This window comes from Hyla sarda, chromosome 3 (assembly GCF_029499605.1).
Source record: "Hyla sarda isolate aHylSar1 chromosome 3, aHylSar1.hap1, whole genome shotgun sequence".
Classification (NCBI taxonomy): domain Eukaryota; kingdom Metazoa; phylum Chordata; class Amphibia; order Anura; family Hylidae; genus Hyla; species Hyla sarda.
In genome coordinates, this window is record NC_079191.1 from 27,847,813 (window position 1) to 27,874,956 (window position 27,144).

The 27,144-nt window shown below is 41.1% G+C and overlaps 3 protein-coding genes across 10 annotated transcripts in view; 1 reads left to right on the plus strand and 2 right to left on the minus strand.

The window, feature by feature from the left end:
- The window catches only part of LOC130361218 (cytochrome P450 2K1-like), a 221,263-nt gene that overhangs the window by 82,959 nt on the left and 111,160 nt on the right, over positions 1-27,144 (minus strand). The gene's annotated exons all lie outside the window — the stretch shown is intronic.
- On the minus strand, positions 1,415-23,847 carry LOC130361223 (cytochrome P450 2C31-like). Of its 3 annotated transcripts, none has more exons than XM_056563965.1 (7): positions 23,535-23,847; positions 23,191-23,385; positions 14,271-14,447; positions 12,452-12,593; positions 8,067-8,251; positions 5,076-5,217; positions 1,415-1,874 (listed from the first exon to the last, which is right to left on the minus strand). In XM_056563965.1, the coding sequence occupies exons 2-7, from the start codon at positions 23,371-23,373 to the stop codon at positions 1,783-1,785; spliced, it is 921 nt and encodes a 306-aa protein (XP_056419940.1). In that variant the 5' UTR covers positions 23,374-23,385; positions 23,535-23,847; the 3' UTR covers positions 1,415-1,782. The 3 variants fall into 3 exon arrangements, with proteins under 3 accessions (XP_056419940.1, XP_056419939.1, XP_056419941.1); XM_056563964.1 differs by having other exon boundaries at positions 1,415-1,936; XM_056563966.1 differs by lacking the exon at positions 5,076-5,217 and having other exon boundaries at positions 1,415-1,936.
- LOC130361225 (serine/threonine-protein kinase SBK1-like) overlaps positions 2,010-27,144 on the plus strand; it is a 613,716-nt gene continuing 588,581 nt past the window's right edge. For 3 of the 6 annotated variants that reach the window (XM_056563971.1, XM_056563973.1, XM_056563974.1), the window contains exon 1: positions 2,023-2,119. The gene's annotated coding sequence lies outside the window, so the exon portion shown is untranslated. Of the gene's footprint in view, positions 2,120-27,144 lie in introns of all 6 variants that reach the window. The other 3 variants (XM_056563970.1, XM_056563977.1, XM_056563972.1) reach the window with 2 other exon arrangements.

Here is a 27,144-nt window from a genome sequence, read left to right on the forward strand (position 1 = left end):
AGAACACTGCAAAGTGATCTCCAAACTGTGGTCCTCCAGCTGTTGCAAAACTACAATTCCCAGCATGCCCTGACAGCAAACAGTTGTTTGGGAATGCTAGGAGTTGTAGTTTTGCAAGATCTGGAGGGCTACAGTTTAGGGACCACTATATAGTGGTCTCGAACTGTAGCCCTCCAGCTGTTGCAAAACTACATATTCCAGCATGCCCAAACAGCTGTCTGGGCATGCTGGGAGTTGTAGTTTTGCAACATCTGGAGGGCTACAGTTAGAGACCACTGTATAATGGTCTCAAACTGTACCCTCCAGATGTTGCTAGGCAACTCACCGGCTTCCGTCAGATCCAGCCGCACGTCATCGCCGCCCGCCGATCTCCGTCGCCCGCCCGGATTGGTAAGTGGATCTTCGGCGCCGGTCCCCGTCGTTTCCCCGTCCTGCCCCGCCTATTGTGGGAGGGCAGGACGTGCAAAACCAAAATAAACCCCCCGGTCCCCAATCTGCTATTGGTTGTCGCGTCTAAACCACCAATAGCAGGGATAGGAGGGGTGGCACCCGTGCCACCTCACTCCTATCGCTACAGGGGGATCGTGGGTGTCTTAGACACCCGCCATCCCCCTTACATTCCGGGTCACCGGGTCACTATAGACCCGTAATGACCCGGAATCGCGCAAATCGCAAGTGTGAATTCACTTGCGATTTGTCGCGATCGCCGACATGGGGGGGTCTAATGACCCCCCTGGGCATTTGCACGGGATGCCTGCTGAATGATTTCAGCAGCCATCCCGCTCCGATCCCCGCCCGGCGCATGGCGGGGACCGGAACTGCCCATGAGGTAGCTATACGTCATGGGTCCTTAAGACCCAGGGTGTCGGGACGTACCGTTACGTCATGGGTCCTGAACGGGTTAAATACCTGGCAGTATTATCCCTTGTATCTATGACTAAGGCCCGGTAGAGCAGAAACGCATCAGAGGGGGAGGTTTTTTTTACCTCGAACATGCCGGTTTGCACTTTTTTTGTATCCTGTCGATTTTAATGGAATTTCAGTAAGCGAATGGTTTTACCAGTGCTGGGAACTCTTGGACTTTGATTGTTTTACTCATGTTCACCTGCCCTATAACTCTGTGTATGGGGTATAGTGCGGGTGAACAAGATGTCAAATTCATGGGGAATAATAATAGATCAGAGAAAACAGAAATGCTGTGTGGAGATTGGAGAAACTTCCAGAAGGTCAGCCATCACTGCAGCACTCCACAATCTCCTCAGTGAAAAACACATGAAAGCCGCCTGAAGTTAGTTTGCAAAATAAATAAAATAAAAAAATAAACACTGTAAACCAATTTAAGTAAAACCAAGATGATCGTCTGATAAAACCAATATTTATCTTTTTGGCCTCTGGGGGTTTCAGAACCAATTAAAGTTTTCCAAAAAAGTTAAGGTCCCAACATACAATGCTGATCCCGGAACCCATTTTTGGTTTTCTAGTTTTTATTAAGGTTTTCAAAATACAAATTACAAACAAAACATAAAGGGGGAATTCTCCCCAGAGAAAAATGGATGACACTTGGCAACAGTCCAGTTAAAGTAAGTAATATTAAAACAAGTAGTAGGAAAACATTAGGAATTATGATCAAGGTATGGGTAATCAGCGCTCATGAATATGGACATACCTAGGGGCCCGGAAACCATTTTTATTGTAAGTTAAAGGACCAATGTATTATGTGGAAACTTTGATGAAATCAAAACTTTCCAAGCTGCACATTAATTTCGAGGAATTGCACAGATCTCATGCTCCTGTGGGTGTGAGATAAAGCCAACTGTACCGGTGAGATCCAGCTTGGCCCCAGGAGGAGCCTCGAATGTAAAGTTCTGTAGCAGCTTTGTAAAGAAGAGAAAAAGCTCCATTTTAGCCAAGTTCTCTCCAACACAACTTCTCTTCCCTACAAAAAGGAGCAGAGAGAAAAGATTATAGTAATAGTCCTTCATGGAGTAACCTAGTTCATAACATAGTAACATAGTTCATAAGGTTGAAAAAAGACCAGAGTCCATCAAGTTCAACCTATATCCCTAATGAGTCCCTACTGAGTTGATCCAGAGGAAGGCAAAAAATCCTCATACTAGAGGTAAAAATTCCTTCCCGACTCCAAATATGGCATCAGAATAAATCCCTGGATCAACGTTCTGTCACTATAAATCTAGAATCCATAACCTGTAATGTTATTATTCTCCAAAAATGCATCCAGACCCCTTTTTGAACTCTTTTACAGAGTTCCCCATGATCACCTCCTCAGGCAGAGAATTCCACAATCTCACTGCTCTTACAGTAAAGAACCCCCGTCTGTGCTGGTGTAGAAACCTTCTTTCCTCTAAAAGTGTGACAGTAGGACCCAGCATTGTCTGGAAGACTAAAGCTCTTTACTCATTCCTCTGTACTTCTCATTATAAGGAACCAACAGACTTCTTTGTATTCTTTGTCTGCTCAAATGTCCTTACTAGACGTGCTTAACGTTGAATTTACATATTTATCATTACGTAATCTATGCATATATTCAGAATCTACCAACCTGAATATATGCATACATTACTGGTATGTAATAAAGGGGTACTCCCGTGGAAAACTTTTTTTTTTTTTTTTTAATTAACTGGTGCCAGAAAGTGAAACAGATTTGTAAATGACTTCTATTAAAAGATTTTAATCCTTCCAATATTTTTTAAGGGCCGTATACTACAGAGGAAATGTTTTTTTTTTTTATTTCTCTGCTGACCTCTGCTGTTCATTTTAGGAACTGTCCATAGCAGGAGAAAATCCCCAAAGCAAACATATGCTGCTTTGGACAGTTCCTAAAATGGACTGCAGAGGTCAGCAGAGAGCACTGTGGTAGTGACAGAAGAGAAATCCAAAAAGAAAAGCATTTCCTCTGTAGTATACAGCCCCTAAAAAGTACTGGAAGGTTTAAGATTTTTTAATAGAAGTCATTTACAAATCTGTTTCATTTTCTGGCACCGGTTGAGTTAAAAAAAAAAAAGGTTTCCATGGGAGTACCCCTTTTAATGGTTTAACATCATATGACACTCATTATCTACACCCAAAGAACTTGTGTCTATAAATATGTGTTTACCCTTATAAACATTGAAGCACTTTCTAACATCATCTCATTGTAGAGTGACATTATTATGCTCCAGTTGACTGTAAAATACTTAGCTTAGAATTCTAAGTTAATTAAGACTCTCAGGAGAACACCAATTGTAAAACAAGAGTTAACCTATCAGAAATCTGCTAACACTCTTTTTGGCAATGCTACACTAAGGCTAGGATTCCGCTTGGTTTTTTTTCCAGCGTTTTTTTTTCACTGAAAAAAATGCCAGAAAAAACGCCAGTGCAATTTCTTGCGTCTGATGTTTTTCTGGTGTTTTTTTTCTGGCGTTTTGACATTGCATTTTTGGCCCCTTTTGGCGTTTCTTTTTTTTTTTTTTTAATCTGTTGGGTACCAAAAAAAAAAAATTTAAATAAAAAAAAAATGCAATAGGGATGGAAAAACATTTTTAATAAAGTGTGTATGTGTGTTTACATTTTTTTTTCTTTCTTTTTTTTTTTTTGTTACATTTTAGGTAGTACTACTACTCCCAGCATGGAACAGACTGTTCCATGATGGGAAAAGTAGTACCTGTACTAATAGACATATTGCCCCGGGTGTCAATCCTGACACCCGATGCGATTTTCCATAATATAGCAGAGATGTGGAGCCGCTCTATACAGCACTCACATCTCTGCTCTGTACTCCGGCCAGTGATGTGAATAGAACATCACTCATTCATATTTTCCGCCCAGAGTGGGGATTGGCCGGATGGTGGCAGCCAATCACAGCTCTCAGCGGGAAATGTGAATAGGTGTATCTGTACGTCAGTGGAAGGGACCATAGAAGAGCGGCCAGCCGCATCTATACATTATACAGAAGGATTGCAACGGACCTGGGGCGATCTGTCATTTAGTACATGTACTACTACTCCTATTATGGAACATTGTGTTCCATGCTGGGAGTAGTAGTACCACCTAAAAAAATTTGAAAAAAAGTGAAAAACACACACACTACATTTTTATTATTGACGGCTAGATTTTTTTAGTGCCCTGCCCGCACACATGAATTGATCCCTGTTTAAAAATTCTTAAATATTGTTTAAATACAATTTTTTTTCCATCACTTCTGTATCTTTTTTATTATTATTTTTTTTAATGTTACCCTATGAAATTATATTATAAAATGTATCTCCATCACTTTTTTGGTGCGCTAAAGTCCAAAAGAGAATAAGAACCGCCTGCAAAAGCACCAAAGTTAAAATCCACATGGCGTTTTTCTTGGCATTTTTTTTACCCAAATAGACTTCTATGGGAGAAAAATGCCATGATTTCAGGGAAAAAAACGCCATAGGCTCAACATGCTTCGATTTAGCAAAACCGCCAAGGAGCTGAAAAACGCCAAAAAAGAGTGAAAAAATGCCAAAAGGATTAAAAAAAACTCCAAACTGAAAAATGGCAAGTGGAAAAAGAATTTTGCAATTTCTCATTGATTTACAGCTAACATCTGGCCGCAGGGTTTTTTGGCCGAAGAAACACCATGCGACAGAATTGCTGTTTTTCTTGACTTTTAAAAAAAATAAATAAAACAAGTGGAATTCCAGCCTAAGACTTTTTTCTTATCACTACTGATTGATTCTAGCTATTGAGTGACAACTACAGTCCAAAAGATTACATCCAATTTAAGGGATTACCTTTGACTACTATGGTAGCTCAATAGTTAAAGGGGTACTCCACTGGCCAGCGTAAGGAAGTAAATGTCCCATGTTATTGCGCTGCGGAGGTCGGCAACGCCCCTCTTGACATCACTACCATGCCCCCTCAATGCAAGTCTATGGGGGGGGGGGGCGTGGTCGTGATGTTGCAAGGGGCGTGGCCGGACCAGTGAAAACAGCATTCGGAACATCTACTTCCAAACGCTGGCCAAGGGAGTACCCCTTTAAACATTTTCAGTAGCACTACAAAAATTCTCATCATAGCCCTAACCTTACTTTGAAGTTACTTACCAGCAGAAAATGGTATAAAGGCCTCATTTTTAACAAAGTTTCCATCAGAGTCAAGAAAATGTTGAGGGTAAAACTCATCGGGTTTCTTGAAGTACTTGTTGTCTCGTAGGACAGATGTCAGTGATGGAATTATTTGAGTTCCCTGCAAAGATTTATGAATTCATGGATAATTCTCTAGGCTGAGATCTACCAGAGAGTAGAGTCTTTTGGGCAGGTCCACCATCAATAATATCTGGGCCCCATAAGGGGCAAATGACCATGGCCCTAAACACCCTATTATATTCATTACCCTCCCTCTTGTACCCTGTTGTGTGCATCTGAAGAGCACTTGTGGAGAAGGGGCATCACATTCTTTTTAAGCTTCTCAGCCCATTCCATATATTTAGTGGGTTAATAGTGGAGGACAAAATATAAATTAAGACTTGTGCATTTAGGTACAAGCAATATGTTCAGCTTTAAGTTTGCTCCTTATTGTCTAGTATTCAGTCCCTTTTCCCCCCTTGTAACTCAAAGAGTAATTGTCATGTGCTTGATAAATTTTAAAATCCTCCCAGTTCACTCCCCCATCATAAAAAAACACTAATTGCCTTTATTTTTAATTATTTTTTAGGTATCTAACTTGCTAATGTTCTGTACCTTCTCCTCAGTCTCAATGAGCTCCACAGACTGGGACTGGGAAGGGATGTTTCCAACAGGTGTGACATCTGGAGCCCTGCTGGGGAGAAATTCCTCACTCACTGCGCTACATACAGCCAAGAGAAGTTCAGTGTGAGATGGGCAGTGATTGGGCTGAGACTGCACAAAGCTCTCAGCACTGAACTCTACAGTGTGTCAGCTCTGCCTAGCAGCTTGCAAAGGGTGCAGAAATATTCAGCACAATTTTCAGCACAATATTCAGCACTATGCACTGGAGGCATCACAAAATATTCAGCTCTATACACTCTTAACCCCTTAAGCCCATTATAACCTTAAGGACCAGAGCATTTTTGCACATCTGACCACTGTCACTTTAAGCATTAATAACTCTGGGATGTTTTTCCTAATCATTCCAATTTTGAGAATTTTTTTCCATTACATATTCTTCTTTATGATAGTGGTAAATTTTCGTCGATACTTGCATCCTTTCTTGGTGAAAAATTCCCAAATTTCATGAAAAATTTGAAAATGCATTTCTAACTTTGAAGCTCTCTGCTTGTAAGGAAAATAGACATTCCAAATAAATGTAATATTGATTCACATATACAATATGTCTACTTTATATTTGTATCATAAAGTTGACATGTTTTTACTTTTGGAAGACATCAGAGGGCTTCAAAGTTCAGCAGCAATTTTCAAATTTTTCACAGAATTTTCAAAATCGGAAATTTTTCAGGGACCAGTTCAGTTTTGAAGTGGATTTGAAGGGCCTTCATAATAGAAATACCCCATAAATAACCCCATTATAGAAACTTCCCCCACCCATAGACTTGCATTGAGGTTCCGGGCTATGACGTCATGAGCTCCCGGCGCCGGCTCCAGCGTTCGAAACTGTTTGTTCCAAACACTGAGCAGCAGAGTACCCCTTTAAGATCTCTTATATAGCATATCTGTTATTACCACACTTTACTAGTACCCTTTTGGATGCCTGTATCTTCCTCTCTGTATGTTGTCATCCCTGAATGCCTATATCCTCTGTTTTTTAAAAGTCTTTTAAATGTATGTACATTTATTATACTAAAGATTATTTTTGTTGCATTACCTAGTATTAGGCTGGGTTCATACTACGTTTTGTACTTACGGTTCCCATATACGGCTGGGTGGAGGGGGGGCAGGGCTTAATTGCGGCGCCCGCACTCAGCCGTATAGGGGAACCATATTTAATGCATGTCTATGAGCCAACCGCAGTGAACCACAGCCTCCGGTCAGCTGCATTTTTGGCCGTATGCGGTTTCCCGACCGCAGGCAAAAACGTGGTGGACCGTGATTTTGCCTACGGTCGGGAAAGCGCATACGGCCAAAAACGCAGCCGACCGGAGGCTGTGGTTCACTCCGGTCGGCTCATAGACATGCATTAAATATGGTTCCGTGATTAAGCCCCGCCCCCCTCCTCCCAGCCGTATACGGGAACCGTAAGTACAAAACGTAGTGTGAACCCAGCCTTATAGTGTTATACTGGTACCTTCTTTTTTGGTCATATATTGCTCATGTGTTCCAGTACATGGCTGATTCTGTTTGCCGTTAATTTATGTTAATTATTTAGGGATGGTTGTCCTGGCAATTGAGAACCAAACCATTACCTCTGGGTCTGCCATGAATGTAAGCCTGTGAGACCCAGTCAAACCCCCAATATGAATGAAAAATGTAAGTAAAAAAAGAGAAAAAGGTTTTAGAAAAAATAATTGACCCTAAATTTCCACACCGACATGGGGCAGCTAAAATTTAGCAAATTTCCCAGCAACGTGCTCAGGTTTCATAAGAACCGGGCTGAGCTTCAGCATGCATGCCTCCTCCCTCCCTCACCCTTCTCTTCTTGGCTTTGATTACTGAGCCATGTATATATGTAGGGCAGAGAGATGTGAGGAGGGAGGAGGCGTGCATGTTACAACTCAGCTTCTATGACACTGGGGCCATGTTTACACGGCAGAATTTCCGTGCCTGTTTGTGCCTTGGAATTCGGCACAGAGATTCTGCTGGAGCAGAGTCCTGTTGAATTCAACGGGATTCTGCTGCTTAGTGCACATGGTGGAATTGCTGTGCCAGATGTTTCCGGCATGAAAATTCCAGTTTCCATGTTCGCCCAAAGAAGTTCAATTTTTTGTGCGGAATCTGCAAGGAATGTATAGCCATCTATAAGATGGTGCATTCCTGTGCTGTCCTAGTGTCGGCTTTCCAAACAGCCATTAGCTAAGAGACAGGTATCATTTGTTTTATCTCCCTATCATCTATCTGCTATGTTTGCAACTCTGAGCATGATATAGAGCTGACAGATTACCATTAAATCAAGATACTTACTTTTGGTATGAAGAATCCCTTCAGGATGACATCTTGTTTAGTCTGATGTGGCACATTATTTGGCACAATATTGGCGAATCTCTGAATCTCCTGGATAACAGCTTCCATGTATGGCATTTGTTGGCGGTGCACCATCTGAGGCTCGGCTGAACCGATAACCATTCCAATTTCTTTTTTAACTTTTTCTGTTATTAAAGCAAAAATTTATTTAGTTTCAGAAATACAACATTAAAGAATTGCTGGGCATGTCTTTGCTTGTATGGTGCAGTATAAGCTATAATTTGAAAATAATGTTGAGGCAGTTTTATATTTCTCTCCTTATGTGTGTATTGGTTTTAGTTGATGTGCCATTTTTGAGTTGTCTTTTATGTTGATTTCTTCTTGGCATATGACATGGCTTTCCTAATGCATCACACATCATTAACTTACTGGGTACTCCTGTGGAAACTATTTTTTTTTTTAAATCAACTGGTGCCAGAAAGTTAAACAGATATGTGAATTACTTTTTAAAAATCTTACTCCTTCCAGTAGTTAACAGCTGCTGTATGCTCCAGAGGAAGTTCTTTTCTGTATGAATTTCTTTTCTGTCTGAACACAGTGCTCTCTGCTGACACCTCTGTTCATGTCAGGAACTGTGCAGAGCAGGAGCATATCCCCATAGCAAACCTACCCTGCTCTGGACAGTTCCTGACATGGACAGAGGTGTCAGCAGAGAGCACTGTGGTAAGACAGCAAATAAAATTCTGAAGGAAAATAACTTCCTGTGGAGCATACAGCAGCTGTTAAGTACTGGAAGGATTAAGATTTTTAAATAGAAGTAATTTACAAATCTGTTTAACTTTCTGACACCAGTTGATTTTAAAAAAGAAAAAAAAATCCACCAGAGTATCCCTTTAACTCTAATTCGTGCCAGTGATAGGTCAGTAACATAGAACTTCTGCCCTATAAATCAAACATAAAGTCTCAGTGTATTCCAATGAGATGCAGCTTCAGCCTGTCATGTGATCTTTCTCCTTTATCTTTTACAAGTAAGGTGCAGGGGAGAACAGCGTGAAGCTGCATCTCTTTGGATACCGTAGAGATGGAATTACTAACCCTGCAGCCTTACTATATCACTTACCATATCACTGCAACCCTGCTCCCTTAGATAAGACAGAAATAATATATTGAGAAGCACAATATACATGGAGAGATATGCCAATTAACAAGGAGCATGGTGAGAAAGGAAGGTATCTGAGCACTGCCACACTTCCAAATTACCATATTCTCTATATACAACTATAAAAGGTAATCCATCTTATGCAACCCTCTACTAAAAGTTAGGTTTATTCATACAATTTACTGTTGAAAAACAACAAAGTTACTGTAAAAAATATAAACAACTCGACACAGCTAATATAACAAGTGGCTACTCCAAATTCCACGCAAAAAGCTAGTTTTGTATTAGAATTATTGATTTCCTTGATAAAGCCAGAGATTCAGTGAAATGTTGGTGGCAGCGTTTGAATGGTTTTAAATGCATGCTCTATCTCATGGCACTCACACGTTCTATCGAGTACTGACTATTACTACACGGTTAGGTACATGGTACAGGATTAGCCTGTAACCCTTAAACCACAATATTAGACAGTGTCTTATCCTGAAAGCAAACGTGGGACTCTACCAGTTTGTGAGGATGTGGTTCCAATAATGGACGAACAGTGTACACTCACCAGCTGATGGAATAGCTGAGGGTTACAGTAGCCGGATCGTTTAATACCGATTCACTTATGTACGGTGTGCATAATGTAAAAATACCTTCTCCTGGTCACTTCATGAATTTGAAGTCTCGCATCAGTAGGCGGTATTCACACAGCTACTAAAAGAGATTTCCATAACTTCAAAATACATACACTTCTGTTTACTTATTTCACTATATTGAGTTACTGTTATTTTTGCTATACAGCTTGGGAGCCAACCATAGTGTGAAGTCACTGGGTTTACCTCACCCGGCTGATCAGAATCAGTAGATAACAGTGTCGACCATCTGTTATTACTATTGGACCAATGACTCTATGTCATTTGTCACACTGTTATATCAATCACTATTGAGGCCCAAGTGACCTTTAAATTGGACACTGTCTGGTCGTACAGTGGGGCAAAAAAGTATTTAGTCAGCCACCAATTGTGCAAGTTCTCCCACTTTAAAAGATGAGAAATGCCTTTAATTTTCATCATAGGTATACCTCAACTATGAGAGACAGAATGGTGGGGAAAAGAATAAAGGAAATCACATTGTAGAATTTCTAATGAATTAATTGGTAAATTACTCAGTAAAATAAGTATTTGGTCACCTACAAACAATCAACGAATGTTAGAACAACTAAGAATGTGCACAAAAATAAGGTATACCTAATACTTTTATTAGTTCTTTTAAAACTACCAAAATGAGTGTCAGTGTAAACCAACACCATTTAAAGTCATGTACAAAATGGTAATCACCACTAGCAACAATCAGTATTATTTGCGTTTATATATATCACCTACAAACAAGCAAGATTTCTGGCTCTCACAGACCTGTAACCTCTTCTTTAAGAGTCTCCTCTATCCTCCACTTGTTACCTGTATTAATGGCTCCTGTTTGAACTTGTTATCAGTATAAAAGACACCTGTCCACAACCTCAAACCGTCACACTCCAAACTCCACTATGGCCAAGACCAAAAAGCTGCCGAAGGACACCAGAAACAAAATTGTAGACCTGCACCAGGCTGGGAAGACTAAATCTGCAACAGGCAAGCAGCTTGGTGTGAAGAAATCAACTGTGGGAGCAATTAGAAAATGGAAGACATACAAGACCACTGATAATCTCCCTCGATCTGGGGCTCCATGCAAGATCTCAGCCTGTGGTGTTAAAATGATCACAAGAACGGTGAGCAAAAACCCCATAACCCATAATCCCATGACCTGCAGAGAGCTGAGACCAAAGTAACAAAGGCTACCATCAGTAACACACTACATCGCCAGGGACTCAAGTCATGCAGTGCCAGACGTGTCCCCCTGCTTAAGCCAGTACATGTCCGGGCGGGTCTGAAGTTTGCTAGAGAACATTTGCATGATCCAAAAGATGATTGGGAGAATGTCATATGGTCAGATGAAACCAAAGTAGAACTTTTTGGTAAAAACTCAACTCGTCGTGTTTGGAAGAGAAAGAATGCTGAGTTGTATCTAAAGAACACCCTATCTACTGTGAAGCATGGGGGTGGAAACATCATGCTTTAGGGCTGTTTTTCTGCCAAGGGAACAGGACGACTGATCCATGTAAAGGAAAGAATGAATGGGGCCCTGTATCATGAGATTTTGAGTGAAAACCTCCTTTCATCAGCAAGGGCATTGAAGATGAAACGTGGCTGAGTCTTTAAGTACGACAATGATCCAAAAAATACCTTCTGGGCAATGTAGGAGTGGCTTCGTAAGAAGCATTTTGGGTCCTTGGGTGGCCTAGCCAGTCTCCAGATCTGAACCACATAGAAAAAATTTGGAGGGAGTTGAAAGACCGTGTTGCCCAGTCACAGCCCCAAAACATCACTGCTCTAGAGGAGAGCTGCATGGAGGAATGGTCCAAAATACCAGCAACAGTGTGTGAAAACCTTGTGAGGACTTACAGAAAATGTTTGACCTCTGTCATTGCTAACAAATGGTATATAACAAAGCAATAAGATGAACTTTTGTTGTTGACCAAATACTTATTTTCCACCATAATTTGCAAAAAAAATTCTTTAAAAATCAGACAATTTTATTTCATTAATTTTTTTTTCTCATTTTGTCCCTCATAGTTGAGGTATACCTATGATGAAAATTACAGGACTCTCTCATGTTTTTAAGTGGGAAAACTTGCAAAATTGGTAGCTGACTAAATATTTTTTTGCCCCACTGTGTGCTATCTGGTTGTGAGCACGGGTGGGAGTACATTTAGTTATTCTTACATTAGGCTGAGATCCTTACTGATAGCCTATAACCACAGTGGTGGGATATGTCATGTGTCAGGGGGTCTCAGCTATAATATATGAGATATAGAGCATGCTTATTGTACACTTACTATATGCATACCTCACATTATTAGTTGGTATTTTGTAATTAATAAAGGTTAAGTTTTACACGCAAATCAAATATCTTTTGTCACTATTGTCACTGAAAAATTGGTCTCGCTTGTCTGTCAATACAGATGTGTTGTATATAATTATATTTGGAGAAACCACTTGTTATAGCTGTGTAGATATATTTTTGTTTATCTTAACAGCTGAAAGTTGGCAGACAAATGCAATTTGCAATAGGGGTCAATTGAAACAGTGGTTTTAATGGTGGTTTGTATTTTATTTACAAACCAAAAGTAGTAATACCCTCTTACTTTGAACTTCAGGATACTTTATCATTAATAGAAGGCCCCATCTTAATGTGGCAGAAGTCGTGTCCATTCCAGCAGCGAACAAGTCCGCAACTAGAGAGGTTAAGTTTCCATCATGGAAGTATACGTCAGGATTTGGCTTTTCCTAAAATGACATAAATATAGAACATACTTTAGATACGGACATTTATGTAGATACAAAAAAACTCTGTTCTGTCAGGGCTTCCACTTAAGGGTGAAAAAGCCAAAAAATAAAAACACAATGTGGGGGTTTGGGGTTTCATATTTCCCTATTGACTCCCTGCTAACATCTGGCCCAAAAAACACCATGTGGTGAGTATGATTTTTTTTTTCTTTTTTGCAAACAGTTTGCATCTGCATCAATCAAAATGCAAAAAACTGGTGAAGGAACAAATGGGCCCCAAAATGGTACAAAGCAATAATAAATATAGAAAAGCGAAGATGACCATGAAACATGGTGCAAATTACAAAACTAGAGGTGGAAGAACAATGCTAAATTCTATAGATCTCAACTGAAGGATCAAATCATTACAAAATATCCAGTATATGTACTATGTGCCAGTGGATGGACTGACCTTCTAAGTGACCATATGCCTATTTACTATTGTTTAACACAGGAGGTATATACAGTCTGCACAGTGAAATGGAGAACATCCGAAAGTCTGTGGGATGATGCACCTGTATTAGAAAGTATGGCTGGTGTCTCGGGGTGCTCTTGCTTGGAACAAAACCCTGGGGGACATGTCCAAGTGGATCATCCACGAAACGGGACCATCACCCACGAGCTCTCTGGAGCTCTCTCCTTCCCTTCCCTGCTGTGTGCATTCTCTCTGGTGCATGGAACAAAGAGTTCCTTCTTGTTCACCAACAACTGGGTGAGTGTGTTACTTTATTCAACTAAATCTTTGCTATTTACTATTGTGCTTCCCTTTAAATTTAAAAAACAATACATAGGTAAATGTATTTCCTTCAATTTATTAATGCTATATGCCAAAGTTCAGCTATTTTTCTTAACAATTCGCCAGTTCCTGCTTAAATCCTAAATTTGTTAGTGGTTTTCAATCCTTTCCAGAATGGGGGTCATTACGTTTTTATTTTTTTTTACCCTGTTTTTGGCGTCTTCATGGAATCTCTTACCCTTTTTTTTGTGTCCTTTCATGCTGTAAACTTTCACTTTCAACAGAGAGGTTCAAAGCTTTAAAGCGCTTTGGCACAAGTTCAATGACATGACAATGATGAAAAAGTAAATAAAAATTCACTATAAAAAGCGGAAAAATAGGAGAAACATAGTAAAAGAGTCCCACAGTCTTAATCCAGCAGAAGTGTAGGGCATCATGGGAATTAGTAAGGGCCCAATTAAAGGAGTACTGCAGCCTAATACAACTTATGTATGTGTCTGACCGCGGGGGATCAGAACGTCCAAACCCCCTGGGATCTCCTGTACAGGGCCCCGGCTCTGCTGCCGTCTCCCCGTGCAAAAGGGATGACGTCCACGGCGGACATGCCTCCTCCGTGTATCTCTATGGGAGAGGCGGAGATGCAGCGTTCGTGCATGCCCTACCCCCTTATAGAGCTGAATGGAGGAGGTGTGTCTGTCGCCCTCTTAGTGAGGTCGACCACTGGCACATTAGCCGTGGTAGAGGAGATTGTGGGGGTCCCAGTGGTCGGGCCCCTTGCAATCAGACATTTATCCCCTATCCTGCGGATAGGGGATAAGTTGTCTTTGGCTGCAGTACTCCTTTAACCCTCTCTGCCCCTCCTAGACAAACACTAGCATCAAATATTTACCTCATTACTTTACCTTTTTCTGTTTGACCAAAAAAAAATCTATGAGATTCCTCTGGTCATTGACATCCAGTTCATCCCTTCGTTTTATGAAGACCTCTCTAATAAATGAATGTAATTCATCAGCATTTGGTAAAATGGTTTTGTGACTTCCTGGAATCCAGTGCATCAGAGATGGAAATGCATTGTACAACTGTGGAGGAAAACATATAAAAGAAGTCATTACATATACAGCCTTGTAAAAACATGTGCAAACAGGTATGAAAAGATAATGCAGAGTAATAATGCTTTGAAAAACTGAAGGAAAACTCCAGAATATAAAAATTGTCCCCCATACTGCCGGCAGAAAAAAAATAAAGATGTACATACCTTCCTTCGTTCCCCCAGGGCCTCCGGTAACCGGCTTCGGTCTCTGCCACGATCCTCTTCCTGGTTGCCGGTGGTCAGCGAGTCAAACTACGCTCAGCCAATCCCCGGCTGCAGTGAAGTCCCGGCTCGGCCGGCGATAGGCTGAGCGGCAGTGTGAGAACGCTTCAAGACACACAATTCTTCACTACACCGGCACCTGCTGCCGGGCCGAAAACGTCACACTGCCGCTCAGCCTATCGCCGGCCGAGCCAGGACTCCACTGCGGCCGGGGATTGGCTGAGCGTAGTATGACTCGCCAACCACCAGCAACCAGGAAGAAAATGTGAAAAATCCCCTCCCCCAATAAAAATGTAAATTGTCCCTTTTTTTCATTTTACCCCCAAAAGTGTAAAAAAATTTAATTAAAAAAGTATAAACATATTTGGTATCACCACGTGCGCAAATATCTGAACTATTAAAATATAATGTTAATGATCCAGTAAGGTGAACAGCGTAAACTTAAAAAAAAAAAAAAAAAATTGCTGCTTTTTTTTGTAACATTTTATTCCAATTTTTTTAAATTTTTTATAAAAAATGTAATCAAAGTTTTATATATGCAAATGTGGCATCAAAAAAATAGCCCTCATACTGCCGCTTAGATGGAAAAGTGAAAAAGTTATGTCAGCAAATTAGAGGGATTTTAAACATATTCATTTGGTTAAAAAGTAAACATGTCATTTTTACCGTAAATTGTACAGCGTGAATACCCAAATAGTATATTTTTTTTTTGGTTGCGCCATACATGTTATGGTAAAATGAGTGATGTCATTACAAAGGACAACTGGTTGGGCAAAAAATAAGCCCTCATACTCACCTGTGGATGAAAATATTATGATTTTTAGAAGGCGAGGGGGAAAAAAACAAAAATGTAAAAATTAAATTTGAGTCCTTAAGGCCAAAATGGGCTGAGTCCCTAAGAGGATAAGACAGCGGTGGCTAATGGGAAGTGGCTTGCCGCGTGCAACATGTCAGAAAACGCCGGCTGGCTCTGTCTGGGAGTTATAGTTTTTCAACAGCTGGAGGCATCCTGCTTGGGAAACATACCTGGCTACTTAGCTACATACCTCTCTACCTTACTACCTACCCTCATACCTGACTACCTAACAAAAACACAGAGAAAAGCAGCACAGCACTTAATTGCCCAAATAAATAACAGAGGAGCACACAGGTTAGGTAAAAATACAGTAAAAGTTAGGTGAAAAATCCATAAATATCTGGATTTTCCACCTAAACTGTGTGCTGCTGGGAGATTCCTTGTGCTTACTACCTAACTAGCTATCTAAATACCTTCCTACCTAACTAACTACCTGGCTACTTACCCACTTGCCTACAAAACTGGGTACCTACATACCTCGCTACCTAACTACCTAGCTACCTACCTGACTACCTAGCTAGCTACCTACATACCTGGCTACCTACCTACCTGGCTAGTTACCTACCTAAAAAACCGGACTACTTAACTACCTAGTTAGCTACTAACCTGGCTGCCTACCTGCCTGCTTTTACTGAGCATAACACCAAGGAGTGATTGTGAAGAGCAGGGCACTGGGGAAAAAAATTCTAACATGTTTTTCCTGCAGATGCCAAAGAGATGAAGTTTTGGCTGGAGAAAGTCGTTATGATGGTCTGAGTCACATGGAGACAAAAAGGAAAGAGGATGCTGCCGATAAGAACATATGTCACCTGTGAGTCCCAAGATGGAAATTTATGAGTACGTTCACATGTGTATTTTATACTGCACATCTGCAGAATATATGCGGAAGAAAATACATACGTGTAAACATGCCTTTAATCACTTTTATGTTATACAGATCCTGTGCACAGCTGGTATCTACTTCTATATGGTAAATGTATGTGAGAATATTGGTCTTTTGTACAGTTGATTTTATTCAGTAACAATTTAGTGTTGTTAGTCAATGGTAGTGGTAGTATCATTTGTCCCTACTGGTAACACAAAATTAGCAGAGTGCATCTGTGCTGGTAGTAGGGAGTATATTTAAAGGGGTACTCCGGTGGAAAACAATAATTTTTAAATCAACTGGTGCCAGACAAAATAATTGTAAATTACTTCTATTAAAAAATCGTAATCTTTACAGTACTTTTTAGCTACTGAATACTCCACAGGAAGTTCTTTTCTTTTTTAATTTCTTTTCTGTCTGAACCCAGTGCTCTCTGCTGACACCTCTGTCCATGTCAGGAACTGTCCAGAGCAGGAGAGGTTTGCTATGGGGATTTGCTTCTGCTCTGGACAGTTCCTTACATGGACAGAGGTGTCAGCAGAGAGCGCTGTGGTCAGACAGAAAAGACATTCAAAAAGAAAAGTACTTCGTCTGGAGCATACAGCAGCTGATAAGTACTGGAAGGATTAAGATTTTTAAATAGAAGTAATTTACAAATCTGGCACCAGTTAATTTAAAAAAGAAAAAGGAGGCTGTGTGTGATTGGACGTGAATGAGGGTGTGGTTAGTGGCGTAACTTGGGATGTGGTTAGGGGCATGGCTTGGTCTATGAGCCCTAGCCCCCGTGTTCTTGAGACTTAGCAATGCCCCGTCTACCACACACTGTTTTCTCTGGGTTTGGCTGAATCCATCCCCTATACTCTTTTCCAGACCTGACATCCAGCCGAGACCTGACATCACTAGTCAGCTGATGACAGGGAGCCTGTCTGCTTCAATGAGTGGAGGGATCGCTTGGTGGGAGAGAGATCAATCTGCAACTAATGCAACAGCTGTAGGCACCCTGATTGAAAACCACAGGTGTTTTGAATGGATGCAGCTCATTTATGTTTCAATGGGTGGGGTGGCTGATGTGTGGGAGGGAGGAAAATGGAATTATGGGATTTGTAGGCAAAGAAGAAACTCAAACAGGAAATACCAGTTCACAAAAACCCAGCCACAGTGTTATGGTAATCTCACAACACAGCCATTTAGCCCCAAGACTAGCGCAGATTCTTCCTATGCATGTCCATTACTGTCTGGCAGGTACTTACTAAAATCACCTTATGGGGGAGAACACCTTTAAAGAGGCTAACAGGTTGTCCTGCAAAGTTGGTTTAAAAGCCTTATGGTAGGAAACAGTTTACTGTCCGATCCAGGGGCTTTCCCCATTTTCATATCTTTCAGGGTTTTTGTTGACTCTATTTCTGAGATGTGCTTCTCTAAGAGAGAAACAACATCCTCTGGGAGGCGAGAGAGATCTGCTTCTTCTAGATATTCCCACATTTTTTGTGTGTGACTACTAGAGAGGTTTTGATTAGGGGATTTCCCCAAATTGTATAGTGTGGACCAATGTGAACGGAATGCTTCACCAATTTTAGTGGGAAGAACATTTTTTTCTCCATCTTGTGTTTGCACCCCTGAGACAAATGAGTGTGAGCATTGCATAAGAAGGGCTTTAGCTATGGTCTTGCTGGGTTTGTTTCCAAAATCATAAAAGTTCCATCTACATTTTGCAATGGCAGCTTTGGCTTTCTCGAGAACCAAGTGTCGGAGCTTAAGTATTAAAGCCAACAACTCATCTCTCACTAAGATTACCAAAGAGAGTTTGTGTATAGTCTCCTCTATTTCCTAAATTTTAGTTGTCAGAGTGGTCACTTGTACCATACGTTCTCATTTCTTAAAGGAGGCGATTTTGATAAATGTGTCCCTATTGTATCGGTATGAACCTCCTGCAGCCTTGGTAGCTTCCAAAATAGACTTAAGCATCCTTCGCATTGCAAGGTTCCATCGCGAAAGATCTGTCAATTAGTTAATCCAATAACCTTCCAGTTCTATTGGACCTTGTTGAGTAGAACTGGGCTTCAATGCACGCAACATGGGCATGGGCTAACTTCTGCTGAGCTCTGCCAGTAGTGAAGCGCACCGACCAGGGCTGTTTTCAGAACTGCGCTGGCTCCACCAAGTTCCACAGAACTGGCCTGACCACCTGGTCTATGCTTTCAAGCTCTGCCTGCACTCGGCACAGTTTATCCACAGACACCTTCATCCAGACCTTCTCACTCCCCCCCCGCACCATTTAGATGCCAATTCACCCTGATTCCAGTGCTCTCTTTGGCACCCCCTCCAAGCGCTGAACAGACCCTCAGCAGCAGGATACTGGCTATTGTTCAGCTGCAGATTCAAGCCACCTGGAGCTCCATGCACAGCCTCCTTCAAGCCACCATCAGTTTATCACACCTTCCACCAGCATACACCAAGCCTCCCACGTATTATGTATAGTGGTTTTTAGATAATAACAGTATGATGGTATTAGTCACTGCAGTAGTTATGTCATCCTAGTCATTATTTTATGTTTCTAAACCCCAACCTGTGAGAAAATCCTGCGTGTGCCCCTGGTGAGCAGCAATGCATATACTATATGCAACCCCAGGCCGGGGGGGGGGGGGGAGGGATGCACAATATTCTACCTTGCCTGGGTGCTTCCATCCTTCATTGAGTTAGTGTTGAGTGTGGGGTGGGGGGAGGTTGGCACCAAAATAAACCTTCGCCTTTGTAGACAAAATTTTTGCACCATCCCAGGTCTCTTACCTTACTCCTCATCATCTGATCGGTGCTCCAAAGGTTCAGTCAGCTATGGCAGGCTGGAGCAATAGAGCACCGATAACACTGATCAATGCTGTTCTATGGAGCACCATTGGTCAGTGTATGCAATCTAGAGATCACATGCCATAGTCCCCTATGGGGAATAAAAAAACTGTATTAATATATAATGTTAATTAAACCGTGCGGCGTCAGGGCCAATCAGCAGCTGAGGAGGGGTATTGGATCCTCCTTAGTCTTCTGGCAAGTGTTTCTGTTTCACTTTTTATGTTTTAATTTCAGTTTCACTTCTGTCTGTGTCTGTTTACACATGTTAAAGGGGTATTTCAGGAAAAAAACTTTTTTTTTATATATCAACTGGCTCCACAAAGTTAAACAGATTTGTAAATTACTTCTATAAAAAAATCTTAATCCTTTCAGTACTAAGTAATCTCTGATGACACGTATCTCGGGAAATGCCCAGTTTAGAAGAGGTTTGCTATGGGGATTTGCTTCTAAACTGGGCGGTTCCCGTATCCTCAGAGATCACTTAGACAGAAAAGAACAACCTTAACTTCAGAAGCTCATAACTACTGAAAGGATTAAGATTTTTTAATAGAAGTAATTTACAAATCTGTTTAACTTTCTGGAGCCAGTTGTTATATAAAAAAAAGTTTTTTCTTGGATAAGCCCTTTAATTTGTTTTAGCCATGGCCTTTGTAGTTTTGACTTGTTTGTGTACCTATTAGCTTAGTCGTGTTAGTTATCTACTGTACTTGGTTACTTGTGAATCCTGATCTGTTTAGAATCTTGAACAGTATTCAGACCAGTTTGGATTTTGAATTCCTCTATGTTTAAAGTTTTGTTTTGATGTTAGTCATGTTTAATCCAGTACCTGTCTATCCTGAGCTAAAAAGTGTTTGACTCCAGTTTACCTGTCTATTCCCTTCATCCCCGGTTAATCTCCCCAATATATATATATATATATATATATATATATATATATATATATATATATTTCCAGTAATCCTTTTTTTGTTCATATTCTTATACCTGTCGTTTATTGCTTTGGTTTTTCTGAGGCTGTTGTCTGTATAATAGACATATATGTATATACCTCCTGCTATATTTCCTGATATTTTTGCACTACTTTGCATTCCTGCCGTTATTTAGTATGCTGGTTCCCTGTCTTAGATAGCTTGTTAACCTTGTATATCCTGAGCTGTATCCCCGACCTTATACTGTTATACTGTTTATTGTTTTGACCATGTCGTATAATGACTTGTTCCAGTTTTGTCCATAGGGTTAAAGGGGTTGTGCGCTGCCCTAATTTTCGGAGCTCCGCTCACAGCGTCCGGAAGTTCATTACTCCGAACGCGTGACGTCACGCCTGGCCCCTCGCCCGCCCCCTCGTGACGCCACGCCCGCCCCCTCTACCAAAGTCTATGGGAAGGGGGCATGACAGCGGCCGTGCCCCCTTCCCATAGACTTTCGTTGAGGGGGCGGGCGAGACATCACGAGGGGGCGGGCGAGACCTCGCGAGGGGCCGGGCGTGACGTCACGCCCAGCGGCTGCGAACACGGAAGCCCGCACACAGTGTTCAAAGTAATGAACTTCCGGACGCTGTGAGCGGAGCTCCGAAAATTAGGGCAGCGCACAACCCCTTTAAACCTTTCTAGTCTCTAGCTTAGCTTGTGTTGCTGTGGTTACACCCTGGCCTATTCATGGTTTTTTCTTATTGGCCAATTGGCCTGGTACCTTGTGTGACCACACCTGGTCAGCTGCTTATTTAATCCCATATTGACAAAGGACATAAATGTTCCTCCTTGTGCCCTGGTACGTAACGCTTCAGGACGTTCATTTGCTTCCTATACATGAAGCAAGCACTGGAGCGGTGCTTATACCATGCACAGCAGGTCCCAGCTGCTATCAGCAGCAAAGGAGCCAAGGACCTGCCACTAATGGCGGTCATCAGCAATAACGCCAATGTCTGCAATTAACCCTTCTGATGCAGTGATCAATACTGATCATGGAATCTGTGGCAATGCGTCACTTGGAATGGATGATCGGATCGCTCGCAGGATCCAATTATCCAAGATGGCGGACAGAGGTCCCCTCACCTGCCTCATCCGTCCTCTCTGTGTCTTCTTTTCTTGTTTGCCTTCCAGCAGATCAGAGAAGTAGATCGCCGATAATACTGATCAGTGCTATGTGGGGACATAAAAAGTGATCGGTGATGTCCAGCATTAGCCACGAGTCCTGCCGGCAGATACACCCTTTGTCCTCAAGAAGTTAAAAGCAGTAAAATAAATAAATATGGCATAATTTGAATTGTATTAACCCACAAAAATAAAGAAAACATGTAATTTTTACCGTAAAGTGTGCAGCATGAAAACAAAAACTTAAAAATTTGCTAAATTACTTTTTTTTTTCAATTTCCCCACACAAATATATATATTTTTTTGTTTTACCATACATTTCATGGTAAATTGAGTGATGCCATGACAAAGTACAATTGGTAGCACAAAAAACAAGCCATCAAATGGGTCTGTGGATGGAAATATAAAAGAGTTATGATATTTAGATATTTATGCAAAAATAAAATTGTCTGTGTCCTTAAGGCCAAAATGGGCTGTGTCCTTAAAGGAGATCTATAGTGCTCTGAACTTATCCCCTATCTGAAGGATAGGGGATAAGTTATAGATCGCAGTGGGTCCGAGCCCTGGGGCCCCCTGAGATCTCCTGTATGGGCCCGCGGCAATGTACAGGAAAGGGGCTGTTTCATCCCCGCATGATGCGGCAGCTGGCACGCCCCTCCATGCATCTCTATGGGATTCATGGAGGGGTGTGCTGGCTGCTGCGTCATGTGGGAACAGAACGCCCCTTTTCCTGTACATTGCCGCGGGCCCATACAGGAGATCTCAGGGGGCCCTAGCGCTCGGACCCGCACAATCTATAACTTATCCCTTATCCTTCAGATAGGGGATAAGTTCAGAGCACTGCAGATCTCCTTTAAGGAGTTAAACCTGGAGTGTGCTATTACACTTGTTAATGAAGTTACTTGTATCCTGTATTCTGACTTTGGCTGTGTTTTCTGGTTAACCCTTCGCTTATTGATTCAGCATTTGTCTATTCCTCTCAGTTCTGACCTCTGCTTGTTCACTCGGATTTATCTGTTGGTTTGTCTCTTTCTGTATTAGTTAGTGTGTTTGTATAACTTGGCTACTCCTGATTGTGTCACCTGACCCTTTACTGTGTTATTTAGTTTTTTTTTTATAGTAGTTTGTTATTTTGACTTGATGTCCCAGCACTTTATTTAGGAAGGGACCATCTTCATGAGTTGTGGATCCGTCGCTTAGGGCAGATATGCAATAGGTAAGGACAGGGGCTGCGGGTGAGTGCAGGATTTCACTGATCCCATGTCCATACTAGTGTTGAGCGTGAATATTCGAAATGAAAATTTTTACAGCGAATATCGGAACTTCGCGATTTCATGAATATTTAGAATATAGTGATATATATTCGTAATGACGAATATTTGTTATTTTTTTGCCGAATACATGAAAATACATGAATATATGCGAATATTGCCACTTCCAGTCAGAGGACATAGGAGAAATATTTGTCCATATATTCGCGAAATATCGCAAATTCAAATATGGCCCCTGCCGCTCATCACTAGTCCATGTCCAGTACATGTCGACCTTGCACTTTAGTTCAGCGGAGGGACAGAGGTTCTGGGTAAGGTTCTGGGTAAGCTCAGGGCACACTCTTCCCTGCCCTACCTGACGTGACCTTTCCAATACTTTGCACCAGTGTTGCCAACATTTTTGCCCCAGTAACAAATTCACAGGGAAAACTGTCGGCTTCAAAACAAAGAACTAAAGCAAAACCAGCATTATTAATACATTCCCACCAATATGAAGTACAGTAGAACCATCTTGTAGATATTATAAGCTTTAAAATATATCAATAGACCATCGGTCTTTGTCATCGATTATTGTCTCTTACCTCTTGAAATGATAAGTAAGGCTTTTTCATATTCAAGTTGAAAATGTTTCCAATTATTGGCAATGGCTTTGGACCGGGAGGATAATTCTTAGGTACATGTTCCTTATCTTTATAAAAAATAGCCGCTATGACAACACATGTAAGTATATACAGAAGAACTGTGACTGGATCAAGGGCCAACATCTTCAGAAGAACCTGTGGTGGAGAAAAGACAGCCTTAAATTCTAGAAAAATATTCATACCTGTTGCCAGCTACAGTATGTTACAAATAAGAGTATTTCTATTATAAGACTTTTCTACATTACAACATTCATAGAGGGATTATATTAGAAATCACTCATCACCAAGTTACAGCCAAACTAGGATAACATCAACATGGAGTTTGTGTGTTCTCCCTATGTTTGTGTGATTTTCCTCTGGATACTCCGGTTTCCTTCCAAACTCCTAAACGTACTGATAGGTTAATGCGGAATCTAGATTGTGGGGACAGTAAATAATGACAAAAAGCTTTGTAAAGTGATGTGGAATATGTCATTCTTATATAAATAAGGCAATTATTATTATCGATTACAAAGAAAATTTTGTCTTTTTTTTCAAAGTTATAGACAAGTGCACTCTAAGTAGACTTATTACTTATGAACAGTTTTAACATTTGTGTATTTTTGTTAAAGGGGTACTCCGCTGCTCAGCGTCTGGAACAAACTGTTCCGAACGCTGAAGCCGGCTCCGAGAGCTTGTGACATCATAGCCCTGCCCTTCTCATGATATCATGCCCCGCCCCCGCAATGCAACTCTATGGGAGGGGGCGTGACGGCTGTCACGCCCCCTCTCATAGACTTGCATTGAGGGGACAGGGAGTGATATCATGAGGGGGCGGGGCTATGACATCACAAGCTCCTGGCACCGGCTCCAGCGTTCGGAACAGTTTGTTCCAAACGCTGAGAAGAGGAGTACCCCTTTAAGTGCACTAAGTAAACAGTAAGTGCAGGGATAAAGTGAAGTCAAACCATTCCTTCCTGCAAATGTGTTATTATTTCTGAGATGCTTCACATGCACTGCCCTCTCAAAATCCTGTCACAGCATTTTAATTCTAGAATATTTTCCAATTTTTTTTTAGTTTATTTTGTTGTGTTCTTGTGGACAGTGAATCGATGTGAACCAGACCTGCAACCTCATATCCTTGGTTGAAACACTTTTTGTCCTAAACATTAACACAGAGGTTTACTTACTTTTTCCCCTGCACTGTCATTGTTTACTCAGTGTGCTCAGTAAAACACATGAACATAAAGTGTAGCTGAAATTTACACCAGCTGCTGTGCTTTTTAATAAATTTTGAATGACTTGTAACTGTTTTTAGAAAGTCTGAGCACCAAGGACCACTTTTTTTTTAGTTTGGAAAGTAAACATGTGGATAAGTGGTTCCCGAATAAGGGTAAAGTCACACGTAGCGCATTTGACGCTGCGGATGCGCTACTGACCGCCCCTAGAGTTAGCCTACCTTGCCTGTGTGTCCCGGTTTGTCTGCACATAGATAGCGATGAGTAAACATTTAAAAAATTCTATTCAGACGATTCGCCGAATTTTTCGAAAAAATTTGGTTTGATCCGAATTTATTCACGGTGAAACTATATTAAAAATGGCTATTTCTAGCCTACATACAGCCTCAATAGGGGTGTAGAACGCTTTGCTGTGTTCTAACACGCATATGGAGTGTGCTGGGGTAGTGAAATAATACTGTTATTCAGAATAACATGCAGAGAACAGGCATCGCTTTTAGAATCACTGCCACACAGCAGCGCAATTACAGAGCCTGGCGGTGACATCAGTGTCAGGAGACCATATAGTGACTGGATGACATAGCGTGGAGGTGTTGGCAGCATGAGGAGACCATATAGTGGCTGAATGACACAGCATGGAGGTATTGGCAGCATGAGGAGACCATATAGTGGCTGAATGACACAGCGTGAGGGTGTTGGCAGCATGAGGAGACCATATAGTGGCTGAATGACACAGCGTGGAGGTGTTGGCAGCATGAGGAGACCATTTAGTGGCTGAATGACACATCCTGGAGCTGGCAGCAGCATGAGTAGGCACTAGGGCTTTACAATCCCTAAGATTAACCTCTTAAGGACCCAGGGTGTACCTGTATGTCCTGAGTCCGCTCCCATTCTATAACGCGGGGCCAATAGTGTGCGGCAATGATTGCGTTGCCGAGCACTATTAACCCTTTAGACAAGGCATTCAAAATTGATCGCCGCGTCTAAAGTGAAACTAAACTACCCCAGCTAGCTAAAAAAAAGTGAATAAAGATCATTTAACCCCTTCCCTAATAAAAGTTTGAATCACCCCCCTTTTCCCATAAAAAAAACCTGTATAAATAAAAATAAACATATGTGGTATTGCCGCGTGTGGAAATGTCTGAATTATAAAATTATATCATTAATTAAACCGCACGGTCAATGACATACGCGCAAAAAAATTCCAAAGTCCAAAATAGTGTATTTTTGGTCACTTTTTATATCATGAAAAAATGAATCAAAAGCGATCAATACAAAAATGGTACCGCTAAATACTTCAGATCACAGCACAAAAAAAATGAGCCCTCATACCGCCCCAAAATAAAAATGTTATAGGGGTCAGAAGATGACAATTTTAAAACGTAGAAATTTTCCTGCATGTAGTTATGATTTTTTTCAGAAGTACGACAAAATCAAACCTATATAAGTAGGGTATCATTTTAATCATATGGAACTACAGAATAAAGAGAAGGTGTCATTTTTACCGAAAAATTTACTATGTAGAAACGGAAGCCCCAAAAGATACAAAATTGCGTTTTTTCTTCAAGTATGTCTCGCAATGATTTTTTTTCCTTTTCGCCGTAGATTTTTGGGAAAATGATGTCATTACAAAGTAGAATTGGTGGCACAAAAAATAAGCCAGCATATGGATTTTTAGGTGCAAAATTGAAAGAGTTATGATTTTTTAAAGGTAAGGAGGAAAAAAAACGAAAGTGCAAAGACGGAAAAACCCTGGATCCTTAAGGGGTTAAAAGATGAATTTTGAAATTACAATTGATGATTTATGGTAGCTAGTGCTACCATAAAACATTTTTAGGCCCAGACCAAGGCCCAGCAGCATCATTAAACCATATATTGCCTGAGTGACACAGCCTGTAGTTGGCATGAGGAGACCATATAGTTGGTGAATGACACAGCATGGAGGTGTTGGCAGCATGAGGAGACCATATAGTGTCTGAATGGCACAGCCTGGAGTTGGCAGCTGCATAAGTAGACCCTAGGACTTCACAATCCCTAAGATTAAAAGATGAATTCAGAAATTTAAACCAAATATTTTGGGTAGCTGGTGCTACCATAACAAAAGTTTTTATTCCCAGACCCAACAGCATCAGTAAACCATATATTGGCTGAATGACACAGCCTGGAGTTTGCTGAAGCATGAGGAGACCCCAAGGCTTCACAATCCCTAAGAAAACAAGACAAAGTTTGAAATTTAAACAGAAGATTTTGGGTAGTTAGTGCTACCATAACAAAAATGTTCTTCACAGACCCAGGCCCAGCAGCATCAGTAAACCATATATTGGCTGAGTGACACAGCCTGTAGTTGGCTGAAGCATGAAGAGACTATTGAAATTCAAGAATTTTAAATAGAAATTTAAGATTTTTAAATTGAAATTTAGGGTTTTGAAATTGAACTCTTAACTTCCAAGTTTTAGTGTCACGGGCCCTGGCGTGTGGGTACAAAGGACCTAATCGAACAAGAAGTCACATGTCACATGGCAGCACAATCACAGAGCCTGGAGGTGGCATCAGTAGGAGGAGACCATATAGTGTCTGAACGGCACAGCCTGGAGTTGGCGGCAGAGAAGGAGACAATAGGGCCTCACAATCTCTAAGAATAAAAGATTATTTTAAATTTCCATTGAAGATGCATGGT

Bases quoted from the DNA above. Each gene is read 5' to 3' on its own strand.
- LOC130361223 (XM_056563964.1), bottom strand. From the start codon at position 23,373: ATGTTGGCCCTTGATCCAGTCACAGTTCTTCTGTATATACTTACATGT. The intron at 8,252-12,451 runs GTAAGAGGGTAT...CTTTAATAACAG, and splicing joins AAAGTATCCTGAAGTTCAAA to AAAAAGTTAAAAAAGAAATT. The intron at 5,218-8,066 runs GTAAGTATCTTG...AAATCTTTGCAG, and splicing joins AGGGATTCTTCATACCAAAA to GGAACTCAAATAATTCCATC.